Here is a 27,522-nt window from a genome sequence, read left to right on the forward strand (position 1 = left end):
CTAATTTCAATCATTATTAGTTTAGAAGCATATATTCATAATTAGCCTTGGTTAATTATAGATTCATTTTGGCATTCGAAAATTGAGTTAAAGGACATTTTCTTTAATACTTCTATCTTACAGGTAATATTTATGACCTCAAAGGATCACCTACAAGCCAAAATGTTTTGTGGTAACAGCTTTATGTGAGCAACAATGTCAAGACTCTTGAGGTTTGGTTAAACATACTTGATTTAAGCTTCATTCCTGATTCCAAGGAACAAACCAGGTTGGGGGAGATGTGTAAGAGGACATGACTATCCAAGCTCCTAAGTAACATAATCGTAATTCAACTTATCCATTTAAATTCACATACTTTTGTAAGCTTTTTTAGGGAGAGAGAAAAGGGAAATAGGATGTTCAATGTGATTCTTTTCTACTAACCCACGGTGATTCAACTTCTTAAAGCCCGAACAAAGATGAACTCAGCTGAAATATGGCTACATATGGTACAGTGTTGTTATCCTTTAAAAGTACAATGTAAGAATGGTAATATGTGGTTTACAACTACGCTGTTACATTATTTTATATTTTACAAACTGGTGCTATTAAACCCCGAAAGAATGGGGTAGTAAATAATGCTACTATCGTGTATGGTAAAAAAACCTATAGTCAAGAAAGAAAAAAGAAAACCTATTACTGACTAATACAAGATGAAATACGTAAAGATATGCTTAAAAAATGGCTATAACCAGAAAAGAAGCCATCATAGGCTCATTAGATGGGTTTGATGTTGCTTGGGATTCACAACAGGAGAGTGAGGAGATATTATGAGGTTTATTGAGAAAAGATGAAGAAATAGTTAGAACCAAATTGAACAGGACAGTATATTATTCGAAAAAATGATTAAAGCCCATAACATATTCTTTAACAGTAATTAATGGAGAAGGAAAGAAAATGGTGTTATGTTCTGATGCCATAGAAGTTGAAACTCAGTTCTATTCGTTCCAAGGTCCAAGTTTCAACCAGACAAAGTAAGCCAATATCCTTGACAATTTTATGCTGCAAATCCAGTAGGTATTGCCACTCAGTTTCTTGTCTGTTTTGTCACTGTTTTTCAGCCATCTGTTGACATCAAGAAAATGCTGTCTCAGTTAATGCAAAGGCTTTCAAATTATGCTGCTTCAAGTGCAGAGGTGCTGCCAGAATTTTTGCAAGTGGAAGCATTTTCCAAATTAAGTTCTATAATGCAGTCAAGAAGGTTGTCATGGTTTACCTAATTTTGCAACAGACACATTTAACTAAAGACTGGCTAGGAAGTTTTTATTGTGGTGTCACACTGAAAGGCAAAATAATCTTTGAAGAAAATAATACGATAATATCACATGTTCACTGTATTGAGATCTATGCCCTATGTGCCATCTCTCTCTATGCACGTGTGGGTTATTTTCCCTTTTATGGTAAGTGAAATACTATCTTGATGCTTCCTCTTTCTTTTTAAAATATGTGTATCTTCAAATACGTGTTTCTTAAGTAGTTTGCTTCATTGGATTATAAACCATGATTTTTGTGATCCTCGTTTTGCATTTGAATATCTAGTTTGTCTTCTCTTTCATACTTCTGATTTGGGCATTCTAGAATAGAAAAATGTCTTTTTTACATGCCTCACATTTTTATGTTTTGTATTTTACATTTATACCAAATGATTGTAAGATATGAGGTCCTCATATTGCTATGCAGGTGATAGAGGCACAGCCTAACATGCTCACTTTTGGAGTTGTAACTTTATATTCATCTCTTCTTACATTCACTCTTCATGTCCACCCTGATCGACTTGATTATGCTGATCAAGTTCTGATATGTTTCCATTCAAAATCCTTGTGCAAATTAATGTTAACTGTTTAATTTATTCTGTGAAAGCAAAGGAAGTATAATAATGTTCTTCCTACACCAATTTTGGAAGTGTAATGAGCTGTAAGGAAGAGATAGATAGGAGGAGAAGAGAAACTTACAAATTTGGTAGGTGGTTGTATTTGAAATAAAGAGAGTGAAATAAGGTGTAGAGGTTGAGTAGGAAAAAATTGTAGAAATATAAGGGTCCAAGGAAGTATGACTAGTTGTTCTTGTATCAATTGTATTTGGCTAAATTGTATCTCTCCGAAATATTATTAATGCATGTATATGTACATATGATTGAATTTATTGCAAGAAAGTTGGCTCTTTTCATATTAAGGAAGAAAACATAATCCGGGATTTTCTCAAGCCCATGCCATGACTGTATATATTTCTTTTTAGGGAGCATGCGTCAAAAGACTCTGGCAAAGGGAAAATTGAGGACAACAAGGCAACAAAGCTCTATTAAGTGCTCCACTGGAAAATATGATGATGTAATGACTGCCTTGAAGCTTTCAAACTATCCCTGTGCACTGGAATACCTTGATGTTCCAACTAATAAGGTCATGGCAACTGATATTATTCAAAGCATTATGGATTGTGTTAAATTAAAAGTGTCCTTGGAAGATTATGTTCAGCTAGTTGATTAATTTGATTGATGATACTTTTGTCTTCATTATCTCAGACTATCGAGACTCTAGCAGGTGTCCCAGCGCCGGAATTAGCGCTACTGTTGTACTTGCAATGTGCTGAGGTACTGGGATAAATTTGTTACTTAGCCCATCAGAATGATATTTCCTAACAATTGGTGCTTTTTTTCCTTTTCTTCTATAAGGCTGCAAATGGCTCTGATTTGGAGCCTGTTGCATATGAATTTTTTACCCAAGCTTAAATTCTGTATGAAGAAGAAATTGGCATCATACAAATTCCACCATTTTTGCCCGCCAAGTTTTTTTATCCCTGCTTCATCATAATTTGGTGTTGTTACACTAGGGTTCCAGAGCACAGATGACGGCTCTCCATTTAATAATAGGAACTCTTCAAAGGATGCACATCTTCGTTGTTGAGAACATGGATACTTCAACACACAAGCCTACATGGATGCTCATATTTACTTCTCTACTAAATCCTAATCTAGTGCCGTTTCACTGGATAGTATTCAACAAAGCTTTTAAAAAAGCCAGATCAATGCAGTGCTGTCTATGCATGCTCAATCTGTTTTGGGTTGATGATCATGATAACATGAAAGATGGAGAGAGGTATGCTTCTATTGATATGAAAAGTGCTTGTTTCTTGGTATTGCAATCCGTGAATGATTGTCAATGCCTTTTCGTAGTAGATGATTAGTTGAACAGATAGTTTAACTTTTAGGTAAATTTTCACTAGCAAAAATTTACATTGCTAATTGGTATATTTCCATTCAAAATCCTTGTTCAAATTCATGTTAACTGTTTGATTCATTGCTAATTGGTGACATTCAATCAGCAGAGACTTATTATCTGAAAAGGTAGTGATTGAGGAACCTCATTTTAAAATAAAATTTGAGCATTTTTTTATGGGTGATGGTGCCTGCTTTATCAATGTGTGTGTGTGTGTGTGCCATTTCTTATTTTTATTTTGTTGGTTGTTCTATTAAAAAATTGAAATTCAAGATTGGATATAAATCTTACTTTATTTTTGGGGGCTATACTTGTAAACACAAGTTCACTCCGCTTCCTAGTGCTATTCAATTCAACTACCTGGGTCACAAATTCTATTACTTTTATTGCTTATTGGCATTGGGGCCATTTTTAGTGATGTTTCATTATTGCGCTGGTGCCACTTTTCATGGATGTGTTTGTGGCTTTTTTGTTGTGTTGAATTAGTCTCAAGGAAGAGCTTGGATGTGGTTGATGAGAGTTTTGAGTTTTAGAAAAATGTATTTACTAAATATCCTTCCCATTAAATCTGTTCCAAGTACCAAGTTTCAAGTTCCAATACAACTTTAAAGTGTATTTTTTGTCCAACTTTTACACAAAGCTAACGTGAACCAACTAAAAAGAGAGCTTTCTCATGATAGCAACCTCCATATATGTGTATATATATAGACTTCCTTACTCTATCATGATACTTAGAAATCATGGGGTTGTTGGCAAGTTTGTGGAGTTTTATGGTAAATAGTATTTTATGCAATGATATCTTTTTAGCATCACTTGCCTAGATGATTAATATTTGATTATATAATTGGTTTTTTTTACCTCACTTATGCAAGGGAAGGCATGAGTGAACTAACTTTAGCAGATCGTGCCACCATAGCAAACATGTCTCATGCTATTTTGTGTTGTTTACATGTGCTTATAATTCTTTCTTGCAGGTTTCTATGATAGAATCCTATTTGTGGGCTAATAAGATGTTTGTAGACTATAGTGAGGTAATATGAGACTTTGTTTTGGGATAGTGATATCAGAAATGTCTGAACAAAACTGGTTAGACTGAGATTTTGATTTTTTGCAGCCCCGAGTGGAGAAAGTGTACTCATCATATTTGGAGCTATATCTTGAGGATGTTGATCCTGGATCTCTGGTCCAAAGAGGTAATAATAGTCATAATATTGTTTTCCATTTATGGAAGGGAGGGATCTAATTACTTCATGAATCCAAAGATATATATTTAATATTTTATAAGAAGTGACATTTTTAATATTTTTGAGATGATATGTTGATAAACAAACATTTTGATATGATATGTTGACCCTTTCACACAAAACATTTTTTTTAAATCTTAAATATATGCTGATAAACACAAGTTACAAATATTCTTCTTTGTATCAATCATTAGTCAAAGACATGTTAGGATTTTAGAAACGGATGTGCAGAGGTTGGAGTGTGCCTCTAGCTCTCCCTGTAATTGACACTTCAACCTAGTTATGAACAAGGATCATGTGTCCCAAAATGAGTATGCCCCTTTATCCCTAACCAATTAGCTTTTTTCAAGTAATATAAAAATGTTTATTTGTGTTTTTAGAATTTTTTTTAAATCAAGTCAGACTTTTTCAATGAACTGGAATAGATGATCTATGTTCTCTGGTTGTAACTATACTTAGGGGAAATCTTTGATCCTTGTTTTAGTGATTAAATGAGTTTCCACTGGGGGGGAAAGAATTCTAGCTCCCCACAGAGTGCCAGTAAGAATGAAAAGAGTCCCAAAACTTGTATTCTAAGCAATCTTAAATTTGGCCTATGCTTTGTATTTTATCTCGACCTGAAAAATCTGATGTCCTAAAAGAGTGAGTGTAGTATTTCATATATCATTGATTCCTGATTAGTTGGAAAAATAAATAATTATTAAATTTTTAACTTAAATATATTTTTCAATCAATTACAACAGTAGTATATAAAATGACATTGTATGGGACAACAAATGTGCTTTCTAGTTTAACATACCCCTCACTTTTTTTTTACCCCTCACTTTTTTTTTACCCCTCACTTTTTTTTATGAGTGTAATATCTATGTACTATTAATATATTGATTATATACAATCAATATATCATATACTATTCACTTGTATTGATTTTTTTTTGAAGAACATTGATTATAAAACATAACTGTATAAAACCCATATATATTCTATCCATTTCCCCCATAAAAGTGTATCCACTCTCAGATCTAGGCCTGTGTCTAGTTCCTCATAACTTTTACTCTTTTGCTCTATCTTTCTTCAATTGTCATTTTCACTAATTTTACATATGAAATAAAGACACAAATTCCTTTAAATACTCCTTTCCTATTTTATACTTCATTATTAGCCTCTTCAGATTTTATTCATTCGAATACTAGCCTCATAAGATTTAACAAAATTTGCTTTTATTACGTGATAAATTATAATTTTAACAATTTAGTAATTTATAATATATAGCTTTCAGGTTTTGAAAATTTATACAAGAAACGGGGTTTTATTTATATTATTAAGATTACACTTAATTGTTTCATTTTCTTATAAAAATAATTGTAATAATTACACCCAAAATTACTTACATACTTCTAAACTAAGAAGTTTTTTTAAAAAAAAAGACTTTTAAGAAAAAAGATAATAAATGTCAAGATGTTAATTTCAGTTAAACATATTTTTAAATATTTATAAAATAGAAAATATAAGGTTCATAATTTTTTAAATATTTTAAAGACAAGTTCAAAAAGCTGAATAACTCAAATCTAATTCTTAAAAGACAAAAACATCTAACAAACCAAATGAGGTGGACAATCTATTTTATTAATATTTATAGTTTTTTTGAGTATAGGCCTAGTAACATACAAGTTGACATCTAATATAATATGGAATATTGACATAACATCCAATTCACATGTAATTATCATAAAAACTTAAATTCAATATTTTAGTATATTGAACGAGTTCATTATAATATCCTATATGTACTTAATTGGTTAAGGATATTGATCTCACATGTAAGTCAAAAACTCACATCAACGAATAATAAAATAAAAAATTAGAAATTAAAATTTAAATATAGTCACAAATTATATTTTAAAAGAAATAATATAATCATAAACATAATGATTTTATTTTATATTTTTTGACATACTTAATTATAAGGAAAACTAGCAAGTTACCCGTGCATTTGCACGGGACAGTATTTTTTTGCCACATGATTAAGAACACATATTACATGTGCATTTATAATTAAGAATATGTATGTTGCTCGTGCATTCGCATGGTTAACTGTTTAAATCGAATAAACGTAATATGAGACCTCTTCTGGTTTAACAACTTGTTCGACTTTCTCAACATTGTTTTTGCACATACATAACATGACATAGTTAGTAGTATCCTATTAATCAAAAAAATCATCAATAAATTTATAATTTCATTATTGTTTGATTATAAAATAAGATTAGTATAAAAATAAATATTATTATTTGACTCTAAAATAACTACAAACAATATGTTATGATTCATATTATTATTATTTTAATATTTTTATAGTAACATTATATTTTAATATTACATAGATAATTATATTCCTTTTATTTTTAAATAAATCACATACATTATAAAGTTAATTTGTTGTATCATCATCTTATTATATTTGACCGTTTAACTTAATTGATTAATTATGTATAACGTCATTTTTAGAATTGATTCATAAATTTGGAGTTTTTATATTTATTTATGACATTAAAAATATAATTATTTATTTATCAATATAATTATAATTGTGTAATATGCTCAATTAATCATGCACGTTATGCAATTCAATAAATCAGAATAAATTATAGATTAATGAATCCAGATATAAACAAATTATCGGAAATGATATAAAAAATTAATGAGTAAATATTACTCAATTAATATTCCATAAATTTATTAAATATAATACTGTAAATTTATATTTCATTTTTATAACTGATCCATAAATTCAAACAATAATTGAATATAAATTGAATTAAATATTAATATTTTGAAAATTTATTATTTATGGCAAATTGCTTAAAATTATGGAATTATAAATAATTTAATTAAAATATAAATCAAGCAAATTAATTATCACAATCAAATCTAATTGCTTTAATATTTTGATTGTCACAACCTACTAAAGATTAAATAGAAATTAATAAAAAAAAACGCAATGAAAAATCAAATAACAAAACTAATTTTGAGAACAATTATTTAATTTTTAGATAACGGAATAAAAGATATTCAAAAAAAATCATGCCTAATGATTTTGGCGTCTAAAATGTAACTAATAATTGATTAATTGTGTATATCATTTTTGTAACTCAGTGAAAAATTGTGAACTTTTATGATATTATTATTTAATTATTTCTTTATCATTATAATTATAAATATGCATTAAATTTTCAATGTTAAACTAATCATGTAATATGTTACATTAATAACGCTGTGATGGAGTTGAATGAATCATGACAAATTACATATAAATATAAATTGATCTATAAATTCAAATTTTGTAATTGATCCGTAAATTCAAACAAAATAGAATATAAATGGAATTGAATACAAATATATTTAGCAAATTTATTATTTACAATTATGAAAATTTATATCTATAATGAGCATTGCTTAAAATTAGCGAATCATAAATAATTTAATCAAAACATAAATCAAATCAATTAATTATCATAATCAAATGAAATTTCTTTAATATTTTCATTATTTCATCTTATTAAAGAGAAATTCAATCAAAAAACACAATAAAATATCAAATAACAAAATTAATTGTGGAGAACAATTATTTAGTTTTTAGATAATAGAGCAAATACAATCGAAGACAATCATGCCTAATAATTTCAGTTTCTAAAATGTAACTACCAATTAATATTACTCGGTTAATACATTCAAAGACATTGATGAGTAATTATTACTCAATTAACATTCCAATTAAGATTATTCTTACTAATATTATTAATATAAGGTTGACACATTCATATAGTGAAAAAAAATAATTTCGAATGTAAAAGAACAAACACATAATAAAATTAAAGAACTATTATTCTACCCTCAGATAATGAATATAACCTCTAATCATTGTATTATAGGATGTGATGTTTCTTTTCTGCAAATGTCGAAACAAAGAATATGGCCTATTCGTATTTTCTGCTTTAGAAAAAATAACCACACAGGAAAAAATATTTTGACAAATATCATCTGAGAAAAATAATCAAATTCATTTATTGTGCAAAGGAGAATAAAATTGAAGATTTTAGTAAGATAGAGACACATAAACATAACATTAACCCGTAAATATGCTTTAAGGGAGGGTCAAACTGCAAATGAAGAGATAAGATGAGAAGATAAATAAATTCATAGTAACAAACAAACAAATATAATATTGTAACTTGTAACTAAATGTGTGTATATATATAAATGAAGGTCGGGTATATAACATAGTTATTGAGGTTTGGTCATTGTTAAGGATGAAATCCTTGTAAATCACACACTAAGGAAGATGATTACTGGAAGAACAAATCTACAAAATAATGAAATCAATCGTACCATATATACAATATAAATAAATCAAAGAAAAAATAAGAAGACACATACATAATAAACAAAAAATCAATTAAAATACCTAGAAAATAAGAAATATCTAAAAGTAAACAAATGAATAAAAAATCAATAAAAATGTACTTTAAACAACATATTTACAATTAATGATGAAATCCTTGTAAATCACACACTAAGGAAGATGATTATCGGAAGAACAAATCTACAAAATAATCAAATCAATCGTACCATATATACAATGTAAATAAATCAAAGAAAAAAATAAGAATACACATACATAATAAACAAAAAATCAATTAAAATACCTAGAAAATAAGAACATATCTAAAAGTAAACAAATGAATGAAAAAATCAATAAAAATGTACTTTAAACAACATATTTACAGAAGAAGAACAAATCTACAATGATGAAAATTGAGTAACGGAATACAAAAGTCATCATATTAGGTTAATGAATGAAAAAATCAATAAAAATACACTTTAAACAACATATTTATAAAATAATAACAAATCTACAATGATGAAGTGAATGAATGAAAAAATCAATAAAAATACACTTTATACAACATATTTATAAAATAAGAACAAATCTACAATGATAAAGATTTAGTATCGGGATACAGAAGTCATCATATTAAATTTATCGAAATGAATATTGACGAATAAAACATTTGATTGTAGACATGTTAAAGAAGAAGAGAGAAATATGAAATGAAAGAGGGAGAATAATATGAAGATATGAAATGATAATGACGGAGAAGTAATTCACATGTGAAAAAAGATTCAATCCCTTTATTGTGAGATGTAATTTCTTCATATAATAAAAAACAAATGGACCCATTAATCATTATAATTAAATTGTACAATGAACAAAAAAGGAAGATTGACATGTTTTGGAGGGAAAATTTTGATTGAGAGATCGACATATGTCATGAGGACATTTAGTTTTGATGAGAGGTTGACACATTGACACATGTCATGAAGGCTTGAGAGATTGACACATGTCATGAGGAGTTTATTGACACATGTCATGAGGAGCTTATTGACACATGTCATGAGAGACCTTTAGTTTTGATGAGAGGTTGACACATGTCATGAAGGTTTGAGAGATTGACACATATCATGAGAGAGTTTTTTTGTTACATAGGTAATTGATTGATTGATAGATAGATGAATTTGAACATAATATAGAACATCAAAATAAAATATCAAAATTGAGTTGAAATTACAAAATGTTTAATATTTAAAATTAAGATTGTTCTAACCCTAGACATCAGTACATCACCAAGCTAAGGTAAATGGATTAAATAATAACGATTAACAATTAATAATACGGGTAAGAATTAATCCTTAATAACGTGAATTTAAAAAAAAAACGCGTGAAAAGTAAATGGCTTAATAACCCACACCTAAGGCCCATTTAATATAGGCTCATTTAATAGAGGCCCAATATTGCGTGACCTTTACGTCTGAACGTTGCCCTTTTTCCTCTATAAATATAACTCTAGTTTTCTGTAACTGAACATGCTCATTACACTTTGCAATGAATCGTAGAAAGACATCGATTTCATTGTGCACTATTTGCTCGTAACTATTGTCTTTCTTAAGTCTTAAGCGGGTAAACAAAATCTTTTCCAAAGCCCTGGAATAATATTTTCTATTACAGTTCTTTCTTTTGTGTATTTTTCTTCTTGTTGTTATGTGATGGTTGAAAATCTAGACAGTGAGAAAGAAGAAACAAATTGATTTCTTTACACCTTTTCCTACCCTTTATCACTCACACATCTCTCTTCCTTAATGGTTTTCAATCTTAATTTTCTATTGAGAAACTCTTGCTTCAGCTTTGGACAGTAGCCACCAATTCACCACCACCATCCAACAAAACTCCATAGTTCCCGAAGTAACAAGGAAAGTGCAACAAATCAGACACTCAATTCAAATTAAAAAATAATAACACAACACACAAACTCACACCCCATAAACCAGACAATGGATGATGAATTCAAGAAGCTTGTCATTAGAATGAATCCTCCAAGGTAACATTTCTAAAAATATTATTTTCAATCATTGAATCTCTGTATATTTGATTTAAGGAAAATGTGTCTTTCTTGAGCTTACAAACACTGTCCCAAAACCCTAAAAGTATTCAAGAATCCAAGAGTCTTTTCAATCTGAATCTTGATTATTCAAGAATGTTTGATTTTGATGAACCAAAATTTTAATTGGCTTTACAAACCCAAGAGTTTGGTTTGGGCTATGAAAACTGCATAATGCTTGCAAGATGAATTATAGTTGGCTATATTTTGAAAATCTGAATGATCTAATCTTGATTTACACAATTAAATCAATTGTAAGATTAATTTGTGTGACGCGTTCATCTTCAAATATGATCTAATCTTGATTTACATATTTGGTATTTATGTTTTGATTCAAGTGTTGGTAAGAACAGTTGCTAAAAATTGAATTTCAATAAATTTATTTTTAGTGATAAACACATCAAGTTTTCCTCTCCGAAGCTATTTACTTGTACTGTGAGGTGGAATTCCTGTATCTAATAGAGTCTTATAGTTGAGCCACTATCTCCCAAGGCATGTCCGAAGTTCTATTTTTAACTAATTTTTTCCTACTTATTTATTATCACCATGGTTGTTCAATCTACAATAATTTTGATATGGACTTATTGATATTGCAGTGACCAACTATATCAGTGCAACAGCACGGGGCATTTAGACATGTAACGATCAAGGAGGAAGAGTTGATTTCCGAGCTATTGGCTAACATAATACTCTTCTGTACTTAAATTGGCATACTATATGTGAAACTAATTTCAATCATTATTAGTTTAGAAGCATATATTCATAATTAGCCTTGGTTAATTATAGATTCATTTTTGCATTAGAAAATTGAGTTAGAGCACATTTTCTTTAATACTTCTATCTTACAGGTAATATTTATGACCTCAAAGGATCACCTACAAGCCAAAATGTTTTGTGGTAACAGCTTTATGTGAGCAACAATGTCAAGACTCTTGAGGTTTGGTTAAACATACTTGATTTAAGCTTCATTCCTGATTCCAAGGAACAAACCAGGTTGGGGGAGATGTGTAAGAGGACATGACTATCCAAGCTCCTAAGTAACATAATCGTAATTCAACTTATCCATTTAAATTCACATACTTTTGTAAGCTTTTATGGAGAGAGAAAAGGGAAATAGGATATTCAATGTGATTCTTTACTACTAACCCACAGTGATTCAACTTCTTAAAGCCTGAACAAAGATGAACTCAGCTGAAATATGGCTACATATGGTACAGTGTTATTATCCTTTAAAAGTACAATGTAAGAATGGTAATATGTGGTTTACAACTATGCTGTTATATTATTTAATATTTTAAAAAATGGTGCTATTAATCCCCGAAAGAATGCGGTAGTAAATAATGCTCCTATCGTGTATGGTAAAAAAAACCTATAGTCAAGAAAGAAAAAAGAAAACCTATTATTGTCTAATACAAGATGAAATACCTAAAGATATGCTTAAAAAATGGCTATAACCAGAAAAGAAGCCATCATAGGCTCATTAGATGGGTTTGATGTTGCTTGGGGATTCACAGAAGGAGAGTGAGGAGCTATTATGAGGTTTATTGGGACAAGATGAAGAAATAGTTAGAACCAAATTGAACAGAGCAGTATATGGAATTATTGGAAAAAAATGATTAAAGCACATAACATATTCTTTAACAGTAATTAATGGAGAAGGAAAGAAAATGGTGTTGAGTTTATGATGCCATAGAAGTTGAAACTCACAGTTCGAGTCGTTCCAAGTTCCAAACAAACAAAGTAAGCAAACATCCTTGACAATTTTATGCTGCAAATCAAGACAGCGCTGTCTCAGTTAATGCAAAGGCTTTCAAATTATGCTGCTTCAAGTGCAGAGGTGCTGCCAGAATTTTTGCAAGTGGAAGCATTTTCCAAATTAAGCAACGCCATTGGCAAGGTAAATTTTGGACTTTTTTCCCACCATTCACTAAATCCTTCGTATTTAGTCATTTAGTGCAAAATATGTAGTTTTATAATGCAGGCAAGAAGGTTGTCATGGTTTACCTAATTTTGCAACAGACACATTTAACCAAAGACTGATTAGGACTAATTGATTGACTCTTCCTAGAAACTAAGCTTGTTTATATCCCTGGAAGAATTTCTTAGGATGAATTATGAAGTTTTTATTGTGGTGTCACTGAAAGGCAAAATAATCTTTGAAGAAAATAATACAGTAATATCACTTGTTCACTGTATCGAGATCTATGCCTATGTGCCATCTCTCTCTATGCATGTTTGGGTTATTTTCCATTTTATGGTAAGTGAAATACTCTTGTTAATCTTGATGCTTCCTCTTTCTTTTTAAAATATGTGCATCTTCAAATAAGTGTTTCGTAAGTAGTTTGCTTCATTGGATTATAAACCTTGATTTTTGTGATCCTCGTTTTGCATTTGAATATCTAGTTTGTCTTCTCTTTCATACTTCTGATTTGGGCATTCTAGAATAGAAAAATGTCTTTTTTACATGCCTCACATTTTTATGTTTTGTATTTTACATTTATACTAAATGATTGTAAGATATGAGGTCCTCAAATTGCTATGCAGGTGATATAGAGGCACAGCTTGACATGCCCACTTTTGGAGTTGTAACTTTATATTCATCTCTTCTTACATTCCCTCTTCATGTCCACCCTGATCGACTTGATTATGCTGATCAAGTTCTGATATGTTTCCATTCAAAATACTTGTGCAAATTCATGTTAACTGTTTAATTTATTCTGTGAAAGCAAAGGAAGTAGAATAATGTTCTTCCTGCACCAATTTTGAAGTGTAATGAGCTGTAAGGAAGAGAGAGATAGGACGAGAAGAGAAACTTACAAATGTGGTAGGTGGTTGTATTTGAAATAAAGAGAGTTAAATAAGGTGTAGAAGTTGAGTAGGAAAAAATTGTAGAAATATAAGGGTCCAAGGAAGTATTACTACTGGTTCTTGTATCAATTGTATTTGGCTAAATTGTATCTGTCGGAGATATTATTAATGCATGTACATGTACATATGATTGAATTTTTTGTAAGAATGCTGATTCTTTTCATATTAAGGAAGAAAACATAATCTGGGATTTTCTCAAGCCCATGCCATGACTGTATATATTTCTTATTAGGGAGTGTGCGTCAAAAGACTATTTGGCAAAGGGAAAATTGAGGACAACAAGGCAGCAAAGCAGATTTTTGCTCTATTAACTATTAAGTACTCCACTGAAGAAATATAATGATGTTATGACTGCCTTGAAGCTTTCAAACTATCCCCGTGTACTTGAATATCTTGATGTTCCAACTAATAAGGTCATGGCAACTGTTATTATTCAAAGCACTATGAAAAACGGAACATACTTTTCTATTTCAAACATGGTATGTCTTATTATGGTCTGCTTTTTGTTGAGTTTCTTATTAACATGCCTTGGTTTATTTGTAGGTTGAAGCATTGTTTGAGCTGATAAAGGGGCTTATCAAGGATTCTGATGGGATTCCTAGTGATGAGGTTAGCTTCCTTGGATTACTTATCTTTACATTTGCCAATCATTTATTCTCGCACTAGTGACATATTTTATAATAAAGTCTTTTCGTATGTTCTAATATAAGTTAGACAAGATCATCCTTTTCTTTTTATCCCTCATGTCTTTGTACTTTTCTTAAGTTCTTCTTTCATCTCCTCTTAAATGGATGAAGATGATTTCAAAGAAGAGCAGAATTCTGTTGCCCGTCTAATTCAGATGCTCTATAATGACGCTCCAGAAGACTTTTTTAAGGTGAATTGCTAACATTATTGCTCTATGATGATTATCAATTTGCACTTGTTTTTTCTGGTTGAATTTCTTTTTTCCTAACTGCAGCTTCAGTAGAATGATGTTTGACATGATGCCCGTGATCGCAAACTGCACGCTTTAACATTTACTTTAATTTGTGCCATAATTATCATGCACTGAATTGCAGATCATAGATACTGTGAGGAAGCACATATTAATTGAGGACCAAAACTCCTAACTTTCACTGTTCCACCTCTTGTCTTTTCCTCGTTAAAGGTTTGGATTACTGTTGTGATTAGTTGTCGGTTTTTATTTGTCACTTTTTTTACCTTGTTTGTTGCTTACATGATGAGTTGATGGGGTTGGCAGCAAAAATGTAGGTTGGAGACCAAGTCATCTTAGCATTTTATTTAGTTTGGTTTGGTTGTAACTTGTAATATTTCATCAACTTTACTAGAGGATTAGGATTAGAGGTTCAGTAACATTCTAATCTCACTTTTGATTTCATGCTAGAAGCTTGTGTAGATAGAGCATGAAAGCCAGAGACTTAAACTAATGCAGCTTATGTACTTGTGTACTTTTGTATCTAAAGTTGGTCAGACAAATGCAAGGTGGTCAAGATGAAAATCCTTTTGGCGATGATGCATCACAACACCAAAGAAAATATTTCAGCTTTTAAACCAGGTAGAGTACTTCTTTCCTAAAAGTCTTAGCTTCTTTTATATGGTAGTTATTTGTGCAATCCAGCCTGCCTAATCAAATATAAACAATGGTTTAATATTTAATAATAATGAGAATGTGAAGATTTGTTGGCGTGTCAGTATTTATTACTGCAAGTGGTAATCTTAACAATTGACCATCTTGTCTCATTTCTGCTTATGGATAGTGTTAAATTAAAAGTGTCCTTGGAAGATTATGTTCAGCTAGTTGATTAATTTTATTGATGATACTTTTGTCTTCATTATCTCAGACTACCCTTGCTTCATCATATTTTTGTGTTGTTACGCTAGGATTCCAGAGCACATCTTCGGTATTGAGAACAGGGATACTTTAACACACAAGGCCACATGGGTGATTATTGAATTCCGTTATTTACTTGGTGCTCATATTTACTTCTCTACTAAATCCTAATCTGGTGCCGTTTCACTGGACAATATTCAGCAAAGCTTTTGAAAAAGGCAGATCATTGCAGAGCTGTCTATGCAGGCTCACATCTGTTTTGGGTTGATGATCATGATAACATGAAAGATGGAGAGAGGTATGCTTCTATTTTGGGTTGAACAGATAGTTTTAAATTTTAGGTAAATTTTAATTATTTGGATGTCATCATAATCCTAAAAGTTATTGTAGTAAAACTAAATTCCATCTCTCTCCTTCTTCCCAACAATTCAACACCAAAAAGAATTCAAGTTCCGTCCTCTTTGCCTGAAAAGTCTGCCCCCATCACCAATGACCACGATATGCGTCTGTGCCCATCACCCTCAAATTTCCTTAGCCACTGTTCACAGCCCAGATCTGCTCCCCTTTGTCCAGTTCTCACTGTCCAGTCATGCCAACTCTGTTTGTCAAATTGTCCTCTGTCGATTCCATGTAGAGGTCTAGGTCTTCTCTTCCGTGAACGTTAAACTCCTGTTATCTTGTCTTCCTTTTTTAGTCCAGTTTCTTTATATACATATATATATATGTCATTTCTTATTTTTATTTTGTTGGTTGTTCTATTAAAAAAGATTGGATATAAATCTTAGTTTATTTTTGGGGCTATACTTGTAAACACAAGTTCACCCCGGTTTTCTGTTGCTTAATGTTAAATTTGGTTAAAACTTGGCAGCAACCTTTTCTGAGGTATTCTATCGTGTTTTATTTCACTAATTGAAAGTCTTTTGTGTTGCCTTTGGACGGGATGTTATTTACTGTTATGAATCATTTGAACAGATGTTTTCATGTTATTGGCATCAGTATGTAATGGCTAAAGGTTTTAATCTTTCTAATTCCTCGGAGTTGACAATTTTGAGACACTTTTTCTTTGCAATGAAAATTGTTGTATTCTTCACAAAATATCTTCCTTATAACTATGTTAACGACCTACACTTTCGGGAGAAAAGGGAAATAGGATGTCCAAACATGGACTTTATCTAAAAGTATATTTTGTGCCAGTGATGTTCTAGGTTTGGGACAAGATTGAGTTCCTTACTTTCTGGAACATGCTTATTGACTAGATTGAGTCATTACTTCAGGACATATATAAACATGCATATTTTATAGAGGAAAACAAATATTGTTGCCATCTTGGAAATATGATCCACTGCAGACAATTCACAGAAGTTCTATTCACCAGAAGTCAAGGCTTGGATATGGTATGGTAAGTTGGCATACATCTACTATCTCACAATGCATGTCACTCATCTGAGATAGTGAATATGAAATTTCAATATGAATATTGAATTCTTTATTCACAAGTAACATGAGGATGCTGGAAAAATAAAATTGAGCCATTGGTTTCTTAAACTCGATTGCAATATGAATATTTGTATTCATTTGTAATTTGGGATGGTATGCCTGGGGTCACAATGTCCCTAGATTGGTCACAATGGTATTCACAGTGTGAAAGCAGGTGGTACAGATTTGACATGTCCTTAAATGCTTCATTATTCATCTAAAATCTATATTGTATATTTGAGACTGTGATTGCTAAATGCAATTAAAATAATTTGCCCAACACTAGTTGCTTATAAATTTAAATGCAAATAAGTCCCTTGTTTGCTTGGCTGTCCCATATACTTGCAATTGCAGTATTAGTTATGAATTCTACATGTAAAATCTGGATGATATGTGAAGTGGATGGTATGTATGTGTTGTCCCTTAATCCCCTAACTGTAATGGTATATTTGAGACTTTATGAGCCCAATTGTAATGACAATATGACTTCTATATTTGTATTTCATAATCTTTATATTGGATAATGTGTGTGATGAAACTAATTGCAATGACAGTATGGTGTTTTTATTCATAAACAGAAATTTGTATTGTATGTTTGAGCCTGAATGCTTTTATCACGTCATACTATTTGGATGTCTCTTCGGTATGCTAGGTAAAGAACAATAGGAAATATCAGAAACTTCTATTTAGCTTCTGTTATGGTTAAGGCAAAGATGAATATTGAAGGAAGGGAAAAAGGTATCACGCCATTTGTGTTAACAAATTACGGGTTGTTATGGCAGCAACAGCAGCCAAAGCATCTTGCATAACCAGTTTATGGGACCGAGTCCTGTCGTTACGAGTATATAATGAGATATAGTGATTTATGCCAATAAAATCAAATGACCCCATCAAGTGTTTTCATTGAGATGGGATACTTTCCATAGAAAAGTGGGTGACTTGCGATTGAATTTCTTTGTAATCAATTTTAGGATCGTGCCTTCTTTCCTAAGCTGCTCATTTGTGCCTTCTTTCTCGATTGGCGGTAATTGTATTTTCCTCAAACTATGATGTTGTTTGAAAGTTTTTCTATTGTTTTTTGGGTTGTTGGTTTAGTTGTTGACGTTGTTTCACTTTATTTATGCAATGATTCAAATTCTAGAGAGACAGAAAGAAATTGAGACCCGCTGTTAGTGGCATCTCTCTTTTCTCTGTTGAGTTTTTCACTCTTCGATCTTCTTTACAAGTGGTGTCTTCATGGAACTAACAAACTGTCCCAAAGCCCTAAACATCACTAGGTTGCTTTTGTTAACTATGTTGCTTCACTTTCCCCTGAAAGATTTTATTCAAAAGGTACTACGAACCCTTTCTCAAAATAATTCTTGGATACTAACTACCCTACCTACAGACAAAATAAATATTGGATATCAATGAGTTTTCAAAATAAAACACAAGGAATATGGTAATGTAGAAAGATATAAGGCTAAGTTAGTGACGAAAGGATATACTCAAACAAAAAAGATAAATTACGTGGATTCCTTTTTACCAGTTGTCAATATAACCACTGTGAGGTTATTAATTGCTCTAGTATCTATTGATAAATGGTTTCTAAAACAATTAGATTTGAACAACGTCTTTCTCCATGGAGATCTAATAGAATAAGTATATGACTTTTCCTCCGGGATTAGTTTCAAATGGAGCTAACCAAATATGCATAGTTTAGATATCCCTTTATGGACTTAAACAAACTAGTAGACAATATTTTTCCAAATTATCCACCTTCTTAATCAAAAGTGGATATGAGAAATTCAAGAGTGATGATTATGAGATTGCATGTATCCATCATTACATTGTTTTGATGAAGACAATAATAAAAGGCAAGCTTGAAGAGAAGTACAACTCAACAAACAATAAAACCAAGGCTCAAGATTCAATCAAGAAGAATTAGGTTAAGATTTTATTTCTCTAGAGTCTTAAGATGATTAATTGGATAGAGTCTAGGCTAGGTGAACCTTGAAAAGAAGTCTCACAACTTTAAAATTAAATAAACATAAAATGAGACTTGCACACATACATATATGATTAACATGCTCATGCACTACACATGATTTTAGTGCATTAAAATATTACATCTTTGAAAAATCATGAATCATGCATATATACATCATGTAGAAGGTTCATCAAGCATCAAAGAAATTATTTTCAACACAGTTAATCGATTACAACATATGTTAATCGATTAAATATGAATGGGAACCCATTAATCGATTAAGTATAGGATTAATCGATTAACTGAGTTACAATAGTTAGAGTTTTGGTTTTCTTGGCATTGTTAATTGATTAAGCCATGCTTTAATCGATTAAACCTAGCAGATAACAATTACATATAAAAATTCATTTTTTCCCAATTTGGTCACAAGAACTAGTCTTGAAAATTTTAGAGATTAAATTTCAAATTCATTTTGAGCAAATTCCTTGTTGTGTGAAAAGTCATTAGTTTTCTTTGACACAATAAAAGAGAGATAAGATAGTTTCATTGGAAATTATCAATTGTGCATCAATTGTTAAAACCATATTTGAACAACCTAGCATAATCACACATTATTCTTTGAAGTCTTTTGTGATATTTCTGGTCAAGTTTTAGTGTGGTTCTTAATTGTTAGGTTAGCACATTTTAGGTGCAAAAATACTTGTAAATATGTTGCCGATTTTCTTGGGTTCTCTTGGTGTGTTAGTATCACCTTACAAGAGTCTCGATATTGAGTTAGGATTGGCTGGGGCCAGAATCGTTAGAAGTGGTTTTTAGTATCCAATAGAAGCGGGTTGAGGGTCGAACCATTCAGGTATCTCTAGAGGCTAAGAAGGAAGTATTGTTTTTTGGAAGTGTTTTTATAAAATATTGATTCCAATAGTGAAGAAAAATCTCCCAAGATTGGACGGGAGGCCTAGATGTAGTTTGCAAGTAGACCCACAAAATGAACCATGATAAAAGATCATTGTCTGAAATTATCTCTATCCCTTTAATTTCAGTCGATTTATAATTTTCTTAGTTAGATTACTTTGCTTATTGAGTTTACCACATGCTTTGAATCTATAATGATACTTAAGCATAAACTCATTAATATATTGCATTTGAAATTGTTGTTAAATTTATGTGCAAGAAAACATATTTTCAAGAAAATTAGGAATCAGGTTAATCGATTAAACCTATGATTAGTCGATTAATACTTGATGTTATTAATTGATTAAGACTCAACATAATCGATTAAACTGGTAATTTTTCAGAACATCTCATTAATTGAAAAAGTGGCATTAGTGCTTCGCAACACTTATTCACCCCCTCTAGGTGATTGTAAGCCCTTATTATCCAACAAGTGGTACCAGAGGTAGTACGACGGTACTAGCTAGACTGCTTAGATCATTGATCCTAGACATCTTTCACTACGGGCTCCACTAACACATTTCGGTTGTGATGGCTCATCCATCAACTGCCCTCCGATTTTCAGTGGCGAGGGGTACACCTAAGGGAAAGTTAGAATGAGAATATTCATCAAGGCTATCGATATGGATATTTGGGATTCCATACAAAATGGTCCTTATATTCCACAACACCTAGTGAAAGGTGAAGCCAAAGAAAACCCAAAACACCTGTGGACGAATGATGAGAAACGAAAAGTACAACACAAATTGAAAGCAAAAAACATCATCATGTCCGCACTATCCTATGACGAGTTATTTCGGGTTTCACAATGTAAAATTGCTAAGGATATATGAGACACTTTACATGTGACTCATGGGGACACCAGTGAGGTCAAACATGCTAGATTGAATGCTTTAACACACGATACAAGTTATTTTGCATGTTTCCAAATGAATCAATTAGTGATATGGAAAAAGTAATTTACTCACATTGTTAATCATCTAGTTGCATTAGACAAGATTTTTGCTAAAGGTGAATTAACTAATAAAATGTTGAGGTGTCTTGACAAGGCATGGCAACTCAAGGTGACAACTATAGTTGAGTTCAAGGATCTTTATTCGATGTCACTAACAACTCTCTTTGGCAAGTTCTAGGAACACGAAATGGAGTTAGGATTAGAAAAAATAAAAAGGGAATATCTCTCAAAGCCACAACATCAAAAAGTCAAGAAGAGAGATATGACGAAGAAAATTCTAATTCAGATATTAATGACGAGACCATGTCACTCTTGGTTAGAAAATTCAACAAATTTATCAAAAGCAAAGGAGGAGTACAAATGTTTCAGAAAAAGGAGACAAAATATTCAACCAAGAAAGGCAAGAATCCCAAAGATCACTACACTTGCAATGAATGCGGTAACTCAGGCCACTTGAAATACCAATGCCCAAGTTAACTCAAGAAGGTTGAAAATGAGAAGAACAATCCTCAGGAATTCAAATCAAAAAAACTATACATAGTGTCAAACATGCTAGAAGAGGATTCGACTTCTAGAACCTCGAAAGAAGAGGAATCGACAAAACTTTGCCTCATGGTCAAAAATCAGAATTCTTGAAACTCAAGCAATCAAGAAGAGTCGAATGAGGTGTGCCTAAGAATGCATGGAAATCATTTGTATTTGGATAGCATATGTTCTAGGCACATGATGAGTGATATATCGCTGTTCTTGGAACTATCACTCAAAGAGAAAGGTCATGTCACGTATAGTGACAACAACCAAGGCAAGATACTTGGGATAGGCAAAATCGGTAATGCTTCACAAACAATAATTGACAACATGCTTTATGTGGAAGGATTTGAGCATAATTTTCTAAGCATAAGCCAACTTTGCAATAAAGGTAATAATGTATCTTTTGATTCCAAATTTTGCATAATTAGTAGTGGCATAGACAATAAAATTAATTTCGTTAGCCATCGAATAAACAACATTTACATGGTTAATCTAGAGGATATCACTTCACTATTTTCAAATTGTTTTATTTCAAAAGAAAGTGAGATTATTGTTTGGCATAGAAGAACAACACATCCATTTGAAACATGTAGAAAATTTATCTTCCAAGGTCTTAGTGATTAGATTACCAAAACTGAATTTTAAAACTGAGGATATTTGCGACTCTTGCCAAAGGTGCAAGCAAGTCAAAAATTCTTTTTCATCAAAAAAATGTGGTAACCACAACAAGGCCTTTGGAGTTGCTCCATATGGACTTGTTTGGACCATCACGAATTATGAGCTTTGATGATAGTTAATATGCACTTGTCATTGTGGACGACTTCTCTAGATTCACATGGACATTGTTTCTTGCTTTGGAAAGTAACTTTTAATTTTTAAATCCTTTAAAAATCTTGCCAAACCTCTTCAAAATCAACTAACTCATATAATAATGTGTATTTGAAGTGACCATGGTGGTGAGTTTGAAAACCACCAATTCGATAAATTCTGTCAAAAATGTGGCATTCATCACCAATATTTTGCTCCTAGAACTCCTCAACAAAATGGAGTTGTTGAGAGGAAAAATCGAGTTCTTGAGGAGTTGGCGTGAACCACGTTAAATGAAAGAAAAATGCCTAATAATTTTGGGTTGATGCGGTGCATACTGCATGCTATATAATGAACAGAGTCCTATTGAGGCCTATAATCTTGGAAACCTCCTACGAACTTTTATAAGGTCGAAAATCGAATATTTCACATTTTCACGCTTTTGTGTGTAAATGCTTCATTTTAAATAACGGTAAACATACTATGAATGTTAAGAGTCTATACATGTACATTTTGATGAGTCTATTCCAAAAGAGAAGAGGAATGTTGTTTCTGATGATATTTCAGGTGCTCTTGAAGATGCATACACTAAGGATGCAGAATCTGAAAAAGTGTTGCAAGATAATCAAGAAGCAAGTCAAGATCATCAATATATGCCACAAGCTTGGAAAACAAAGAAGGACCACTCCATCAATAAGGTTATAGGTGATACCTCAAGGGGAGTTGTAACCTCTAATTCACTTTGTAATATGTGTAACTTTATTCCTATTGTTTCTCAAATTGAGCCTAAGACTATAGACGATGCAATAGAGGATGAACATTAAGGAATAACTATACAAGAAAAGCTTAACCAATTTGAACGTAGTAATTTTCGTGAATTCTTTCATTTTTATAATTTCTGCAATTACGCGTATTATACCTATTTGCAAAAATACCTCGACTATTCCGCTCGTTAATATGTAAAGCTCAATAAGCATATCTTGAGTTGATATGGAAATGGGATCCCCAATAGCCGGAGACAAGAGATTTGTAAGAGAAAAGATAAGTAAACGAGCTTCTGCTTGAGCCTCCAAGGATAAAGGCACATGGACAGCCTTATGAAAGATATTCAGTCCATTAGAATAGAAGTTAAAGAGGGTATTTATACCCGTCGTGTCCTTTATATGGAAATCAGAGGACAGGGTGCCATTCCCTTGACTCGGATTGACGAGAATTTGACTCCACGAGAAATTGAACAACAAGCTGCAGAATTGGCCTATTTCTTGCGCGTCCCAATTGAAGCATTTTGAAAAAAAAATTCTATATAAAAGGGGCCTTCTTTGGTTTTGAAATCTGACTAATATTCATTACACGAAGTGCTCTTTCGTGTTGTATTCATCAAAAGGGGCAATTGCTTCGAATCTTAACAATTGATATCTTTTGGAACAATATTTTTATCTTCATTCGAATTACAAATAAAAAAAACGCGGGAATGTATTCAATTTATATTATATATGTGGGCTCTCTGACTTGTAAGATCATCCTGTTAGTGGCACAAAATGGATTTTTCGAAACAAATTAGATGAGTTCGGTTTGATTATTAGAAACAATGATAGATTTGTAGCCAAGGGTGATAATCAAGATGAATGATTTGATTATGATGAAATTTATGCCCCCGTTGCAAGGTTAGAGGCTATTAGAATGCTTTTAGCTTTTGCTTCAATAATGAATTTCAAACTTTACCAAATGAATGTAAAAAATGCATTCTTGAATGGATACATTCAAAAAGAAATATATGTTGACCAACCCCCTGGTTTTGAAAATTATAAGTATCCAACCATGTTTATAAGTTGATAGACTTAGCTCGTTTCTTTTAGAAAAAAAACTATGTAAGGGGAAATGCTAACACTATTCTTTTATATCCAAATCTAAAAAGGACATTTTGTTAGTTCAAATTTATATCGATAAAGTAATCTTCGATGCAACTAACATGTCTTGTGCAAGGACTTTTCTGATTTAATGAAAGGTTAGTTTGAAATGTCCATGATAAACGAGTTAACATTTTTCCTTGGACTGCAAATCAAGCAAATGAACAATGGCATCTTTGTTCATCAATCTAAATATTGCAAGGTGCTTCTAAAAAAGTTCGAGATGGATAAATCCATAGAGGCTTCAAATCCTATAGCATCATCTTGCTATCTAGACAATGATGAGAAAGGTAAGGCAGTAGAGGTAACCAAATGTCGAGGTATGATCGACTCTATATTATATTTAACTTCAATTTGTCTTGATATAATGTTTAGTGTTTACATGTGTGCTAGATATCAAGCCTCTCCTAGATAATCACATTTTTCTACAATCAAATACATCATGAAATACTTAAAATGGACCATTAATATGGGACTTTGGAATCCTAAGGATGCATCACTTTTTGTAATAGGATACTCTGAATCCGACTTTGATGGCCTTAAATTGGATCGAAAGAGTACTACTGGTACTTTCCACCTATTAGGTAGTTCACTAGTTTCATGGAATAGTAAAAATCAAGTATGTGTTGCTTAGTCAACCGCCAAAGCGAAATATATTATTGATGGCGTATGTTGTGCACAAATTCTTTGGATGAAGCAGCAACTTTTAGACTTTGGTCTAAAACTTGATAACGTTCCTATCAAGTGTGAGAATACTAGCATCATAAAACTATCAAAGAATCCCATACTACATTCTAGAATAAAGCATATAGAGATAAGGCATCATTTTCTTAGAGATTGTATGCTTAAGCGTGATTGTGTTTGTAGAAACCTCAAAGAAACTAGTTGATATATTCACCAAGCCCCTTCCTAGGAATTCATTCTTTGTCTTGTGCAAAGAACTAGACATACTTGATGAATCATATCTAAACTAGTTTGTTTTAGGTTCTTGTACAATCTTAATGACTTTCTTTTGTGATCTTGTTATATGCCTTTATGATTTCTTGGTTGAATGCATGTTTCTTGTGCTTATTTGACTTCATGTAGTTTTGATTGTGTTTTAGTGTGTTCTGATTCTTTACGATAGGTTCTTTTTAGTCATGTCTTAGCAAGCCTTAGAGCAAATTCGAATTGTACTCCAATCTGTGGAATCACTGCATTTAATCAATGTTCTATGTTTTATCGATTACCACATACATTTTTAGTATATGTAATCGATTATCTAGTGATTAATCATTTACCTAAGCATTTGTTTTTATATTTAATCGATTAAATAGGGCCTACGTCAAATAACTGAAATAATTTTGAGTTTTAGGGGCCAACACGGTTAGGACAGGGAAATGAGTTAATCGATTAACGAATCCTTAATCGATTAAATTGGGCATAATTTTCAAATCCATAATCGATTCAACATGTTCTTAATCTAAATGTTAAAATTAAAATTGCAATGGAAGATTGTTGGATATATCATTATTGATTCAGAGCATGCAACAAATTCAGTAAGCAATATAATCTAAGTATGGTAACCATAGATAAACTGAAATGTAAAGAGATAAGGGATAGAGAAAATGAAGACGAATATTTTCATTTCTGGTTCGATTGCTAACCACCGCAATCTACGTCGAGGCCTCCCCCTCTGTTCTTGGGAGATTTCTTCACTATAGAAATTTTTTTTACAAACACTCATCCAATTACAAGACTCCCTTCTTGGCCCTAGAGCTTCCAATGGTTTGACTTTCTCACCCGCTTCTGATAGAGACTCAACACTACTTCTAATGGTGTGGCCCTAGCCACTTCTAACTCTCAACCAAGACTCTTGGTTAAGTGAATACTCATAGTACCTAACCGCAACTAGGATTTCGCAAATCCTATTATCTCTTACAAGATAATACCAACACACCTATGAGAATACAATACAACCATCTACAAAATTTTGTGCAAGTGATGTGCACTTAATTGTCCTATTATTACACTTATGAACATAAGCTAAACCATGCCCAAGAATATTGCAATACTCAAAGAAAGTTATTGTGTGATTATGCACGGTTTCCAAGGACGGCTTTACTATAAAGCATAATCGATTATTTTCAATTAAGCTATCCTCTTTCTTATCTTGATTCAAAAAAGTTGAAAACCTTTCACCAAAGTAAGAAATTTTCGCTCAGAGATATGGAAATTGGATTCTAAAATTATCAAGATGTTATTTTTTATGAGCACATGAGAAAATGACCAACTTTTATACATATCTGTTTTTTGTTGGACTTAATCGATTAACACACTTCTTAATTGACTAATGACCCCATGAAATCCAAGATTTCAGCTATTGTTACTCCATTTAATTGATTAACATATTACTTAATCGATTAACGGGTTCCCATGTTATTTAATCGATTAACACAAGTTGTAATCAATTAACCGTGTTGAAAAACATTTCTTTGATGCATGATGAATCTTCTACATGATATGAATATGTATGATGAATGATTTTGAAAGTTGAAATTTATAAACCAATTTTAGTGCACCAAAACCATGTTACCATATGTAAATACTTGAGCATGTTAATCGTGTATGAATGTATGCAAGTCTCATTTTAGGTTGATTCAATTTTAGGATTGTGAGACTTCTATTCAAGGTTCAACTAGCCTAGACTCTATCCAATCAATCATCATAAGACTCTAGAAATGTACAACTCTAAGCCGAAGTCTTCTAGAACTCAATAGAAGAAGGTTTGTTTATCTACAACAAAATTGTTGATGGTGATAAACAACTATAGCCTAAGGGTGTATGGAACGATGATGATACGAAAAGAGTTCAATATGGCCTCAAAACCTCAAAGCCAAAAATATTTTGATCTCTGCACTAGGAATAGATGAATTCTTTAGGGTGTCTAATTGCAAAGTTGCAATGGAAATGTGGGACAGTTTAGAGAGAACTGACAAAGTTACCAAAAAGGTCAAGAGGTGTAGGCTTAATACTCTCTCATAAGAGTATGACATGTTTTTGATGAAGCTTGTAGAGAAAATCTTAGATTTCCAAAAGAAATTAACTCATTTCATTAAACATCTAATTTATCTTTTAAAAGTATTAACTAATAGTGACTTAAACCTTAACGTACTTAGGTCACTAACAAGAGCATGACAGCCTAAAGTGGCATCCATTTCTGAAAAAGAAAGATATACCCAAAATGTCCTTG

At 31.6% G+C, this 27,522-nt stretch overlaps 2 protein-coding genes and 1 long non-coding RNA gene across 3 annotated transcripts; all 3 read left to right on the top strand.

Moving 5' to 3' along the window:
- The first annotated feature begins 159 nt into the window (after positions 1–159).
- Positions 160–23,456, top strand: LOC109337738. The gene is made up of 4 exons (XR_002106479.1): positions 160–169; positions 10,028–10,034; positions 11,457–11,463; positions 23,229–23,456. It is a non-coding gene; the product is annotated as an uncharacterized LOC109337738 (long non-coding RNA).
- On the top strand, positions 1,224–2,803 carry LOC109337734. The gene is made up of 4 exons (XM_019574774.1): positions 1,224–1,439; positions 2,275–2,435; positions 2,558–2,626; positions 2,708–2,803. The coding sequence occupies exons 1-4, from the start codon at positions 1,247–1,249 to the stop codon at positions 2,762–2,764; spliced, it is 480 nt and encodes a 159-aa protein (XP_019430319.1). The 5' UTR covers positions 1,224–1,246; the 3' UTR covers positions 2,765–2,803.
- LOC109337737 (vacuolar protein sorting-associated protein 35C-like) lies at positions 14,178–14,737 on the top strand. The gene is made up of 3 exons (XM_019574776.1): positions 14,178–14,339; positions 14,404–14,469; positions 14,658–14,737. The coding sequence occupies exons 1-3, from the start codon at positions 14,208–14,210 to the stop codon at positions 14,694–14,696; spliced, it is 237 nt and encodes a 78-aa protein (XP_019430321.1). The 5' UTR covers positions 14,178–14,207; the 3' UTR covers positions 14,697–14,737.
- Positions 23,457–27,522: the final 4,066 nt, after the last annotated feature.

Source organism: Lupinus angustifolius, unplaced genomic scaffold (assembly GCF_001865875.1).
Source record: "Lupinus angustifolius cultivar Tanjil unplaced genomic scaffold, LupAngTanjil_v1.0 Scaffold_10_2, whole genome shotgun sequence".
In the NCBI taxonomy this organism is placed as follows: Eukaryota; Viridiplantae; Streptophyta; class Magnoliopsida; order Fabales; family Fabaceae; genus Lupinus; species Lupinus angustifolius.

Excerpts from the sequence above, each read along its gene's own strand:
- LOC109337734 (XM_019574774.1), top strand. The coding sequence starts at position 1,247 with ATGGTTTACCTAATTTTGCAACAGACACATTTAACTAAAGACTGGCTA. Across the intron at positions 1,440-2,274 it reads GGGTTATTTTCCCTTTTATG|GGAGCATGCGTCAAAAGACT; the intron begins GTAAGTGAAATA and ends ATTTCTTTTTAG. Across the intron at positions 2,627-2,707 it reads TGTACTTGCAATGTGCTGAG|GCTGCAAATGGCTCTGATTT; the intron begins GTACTGGGATAA and ends TTCTTCTATAAG.
- LOC109337737 (XM_019574776.1), top strand. The coding sequence starts at position 14,208 with ATGACTGCCTTGAAGCTTTCAAACTATCCCCGTGTACTTGAATATCTT. Across the intron at positions 14,340-14,403 it reads ACTTTTCTATTTCAAACATG|GTTGAAGCATTGTTTGAGCT; the intron begins GTATGTCTTATT and ends GTTTATTTGTAG. Across the intron at positions 14,470-14,657 it reads ATGGGATTCCTAGTGATGAG|ATGATTTCAAAGAAGAGCAG; the intron begins GTTAGCTTCCTT and ends AAATGGATGAAG.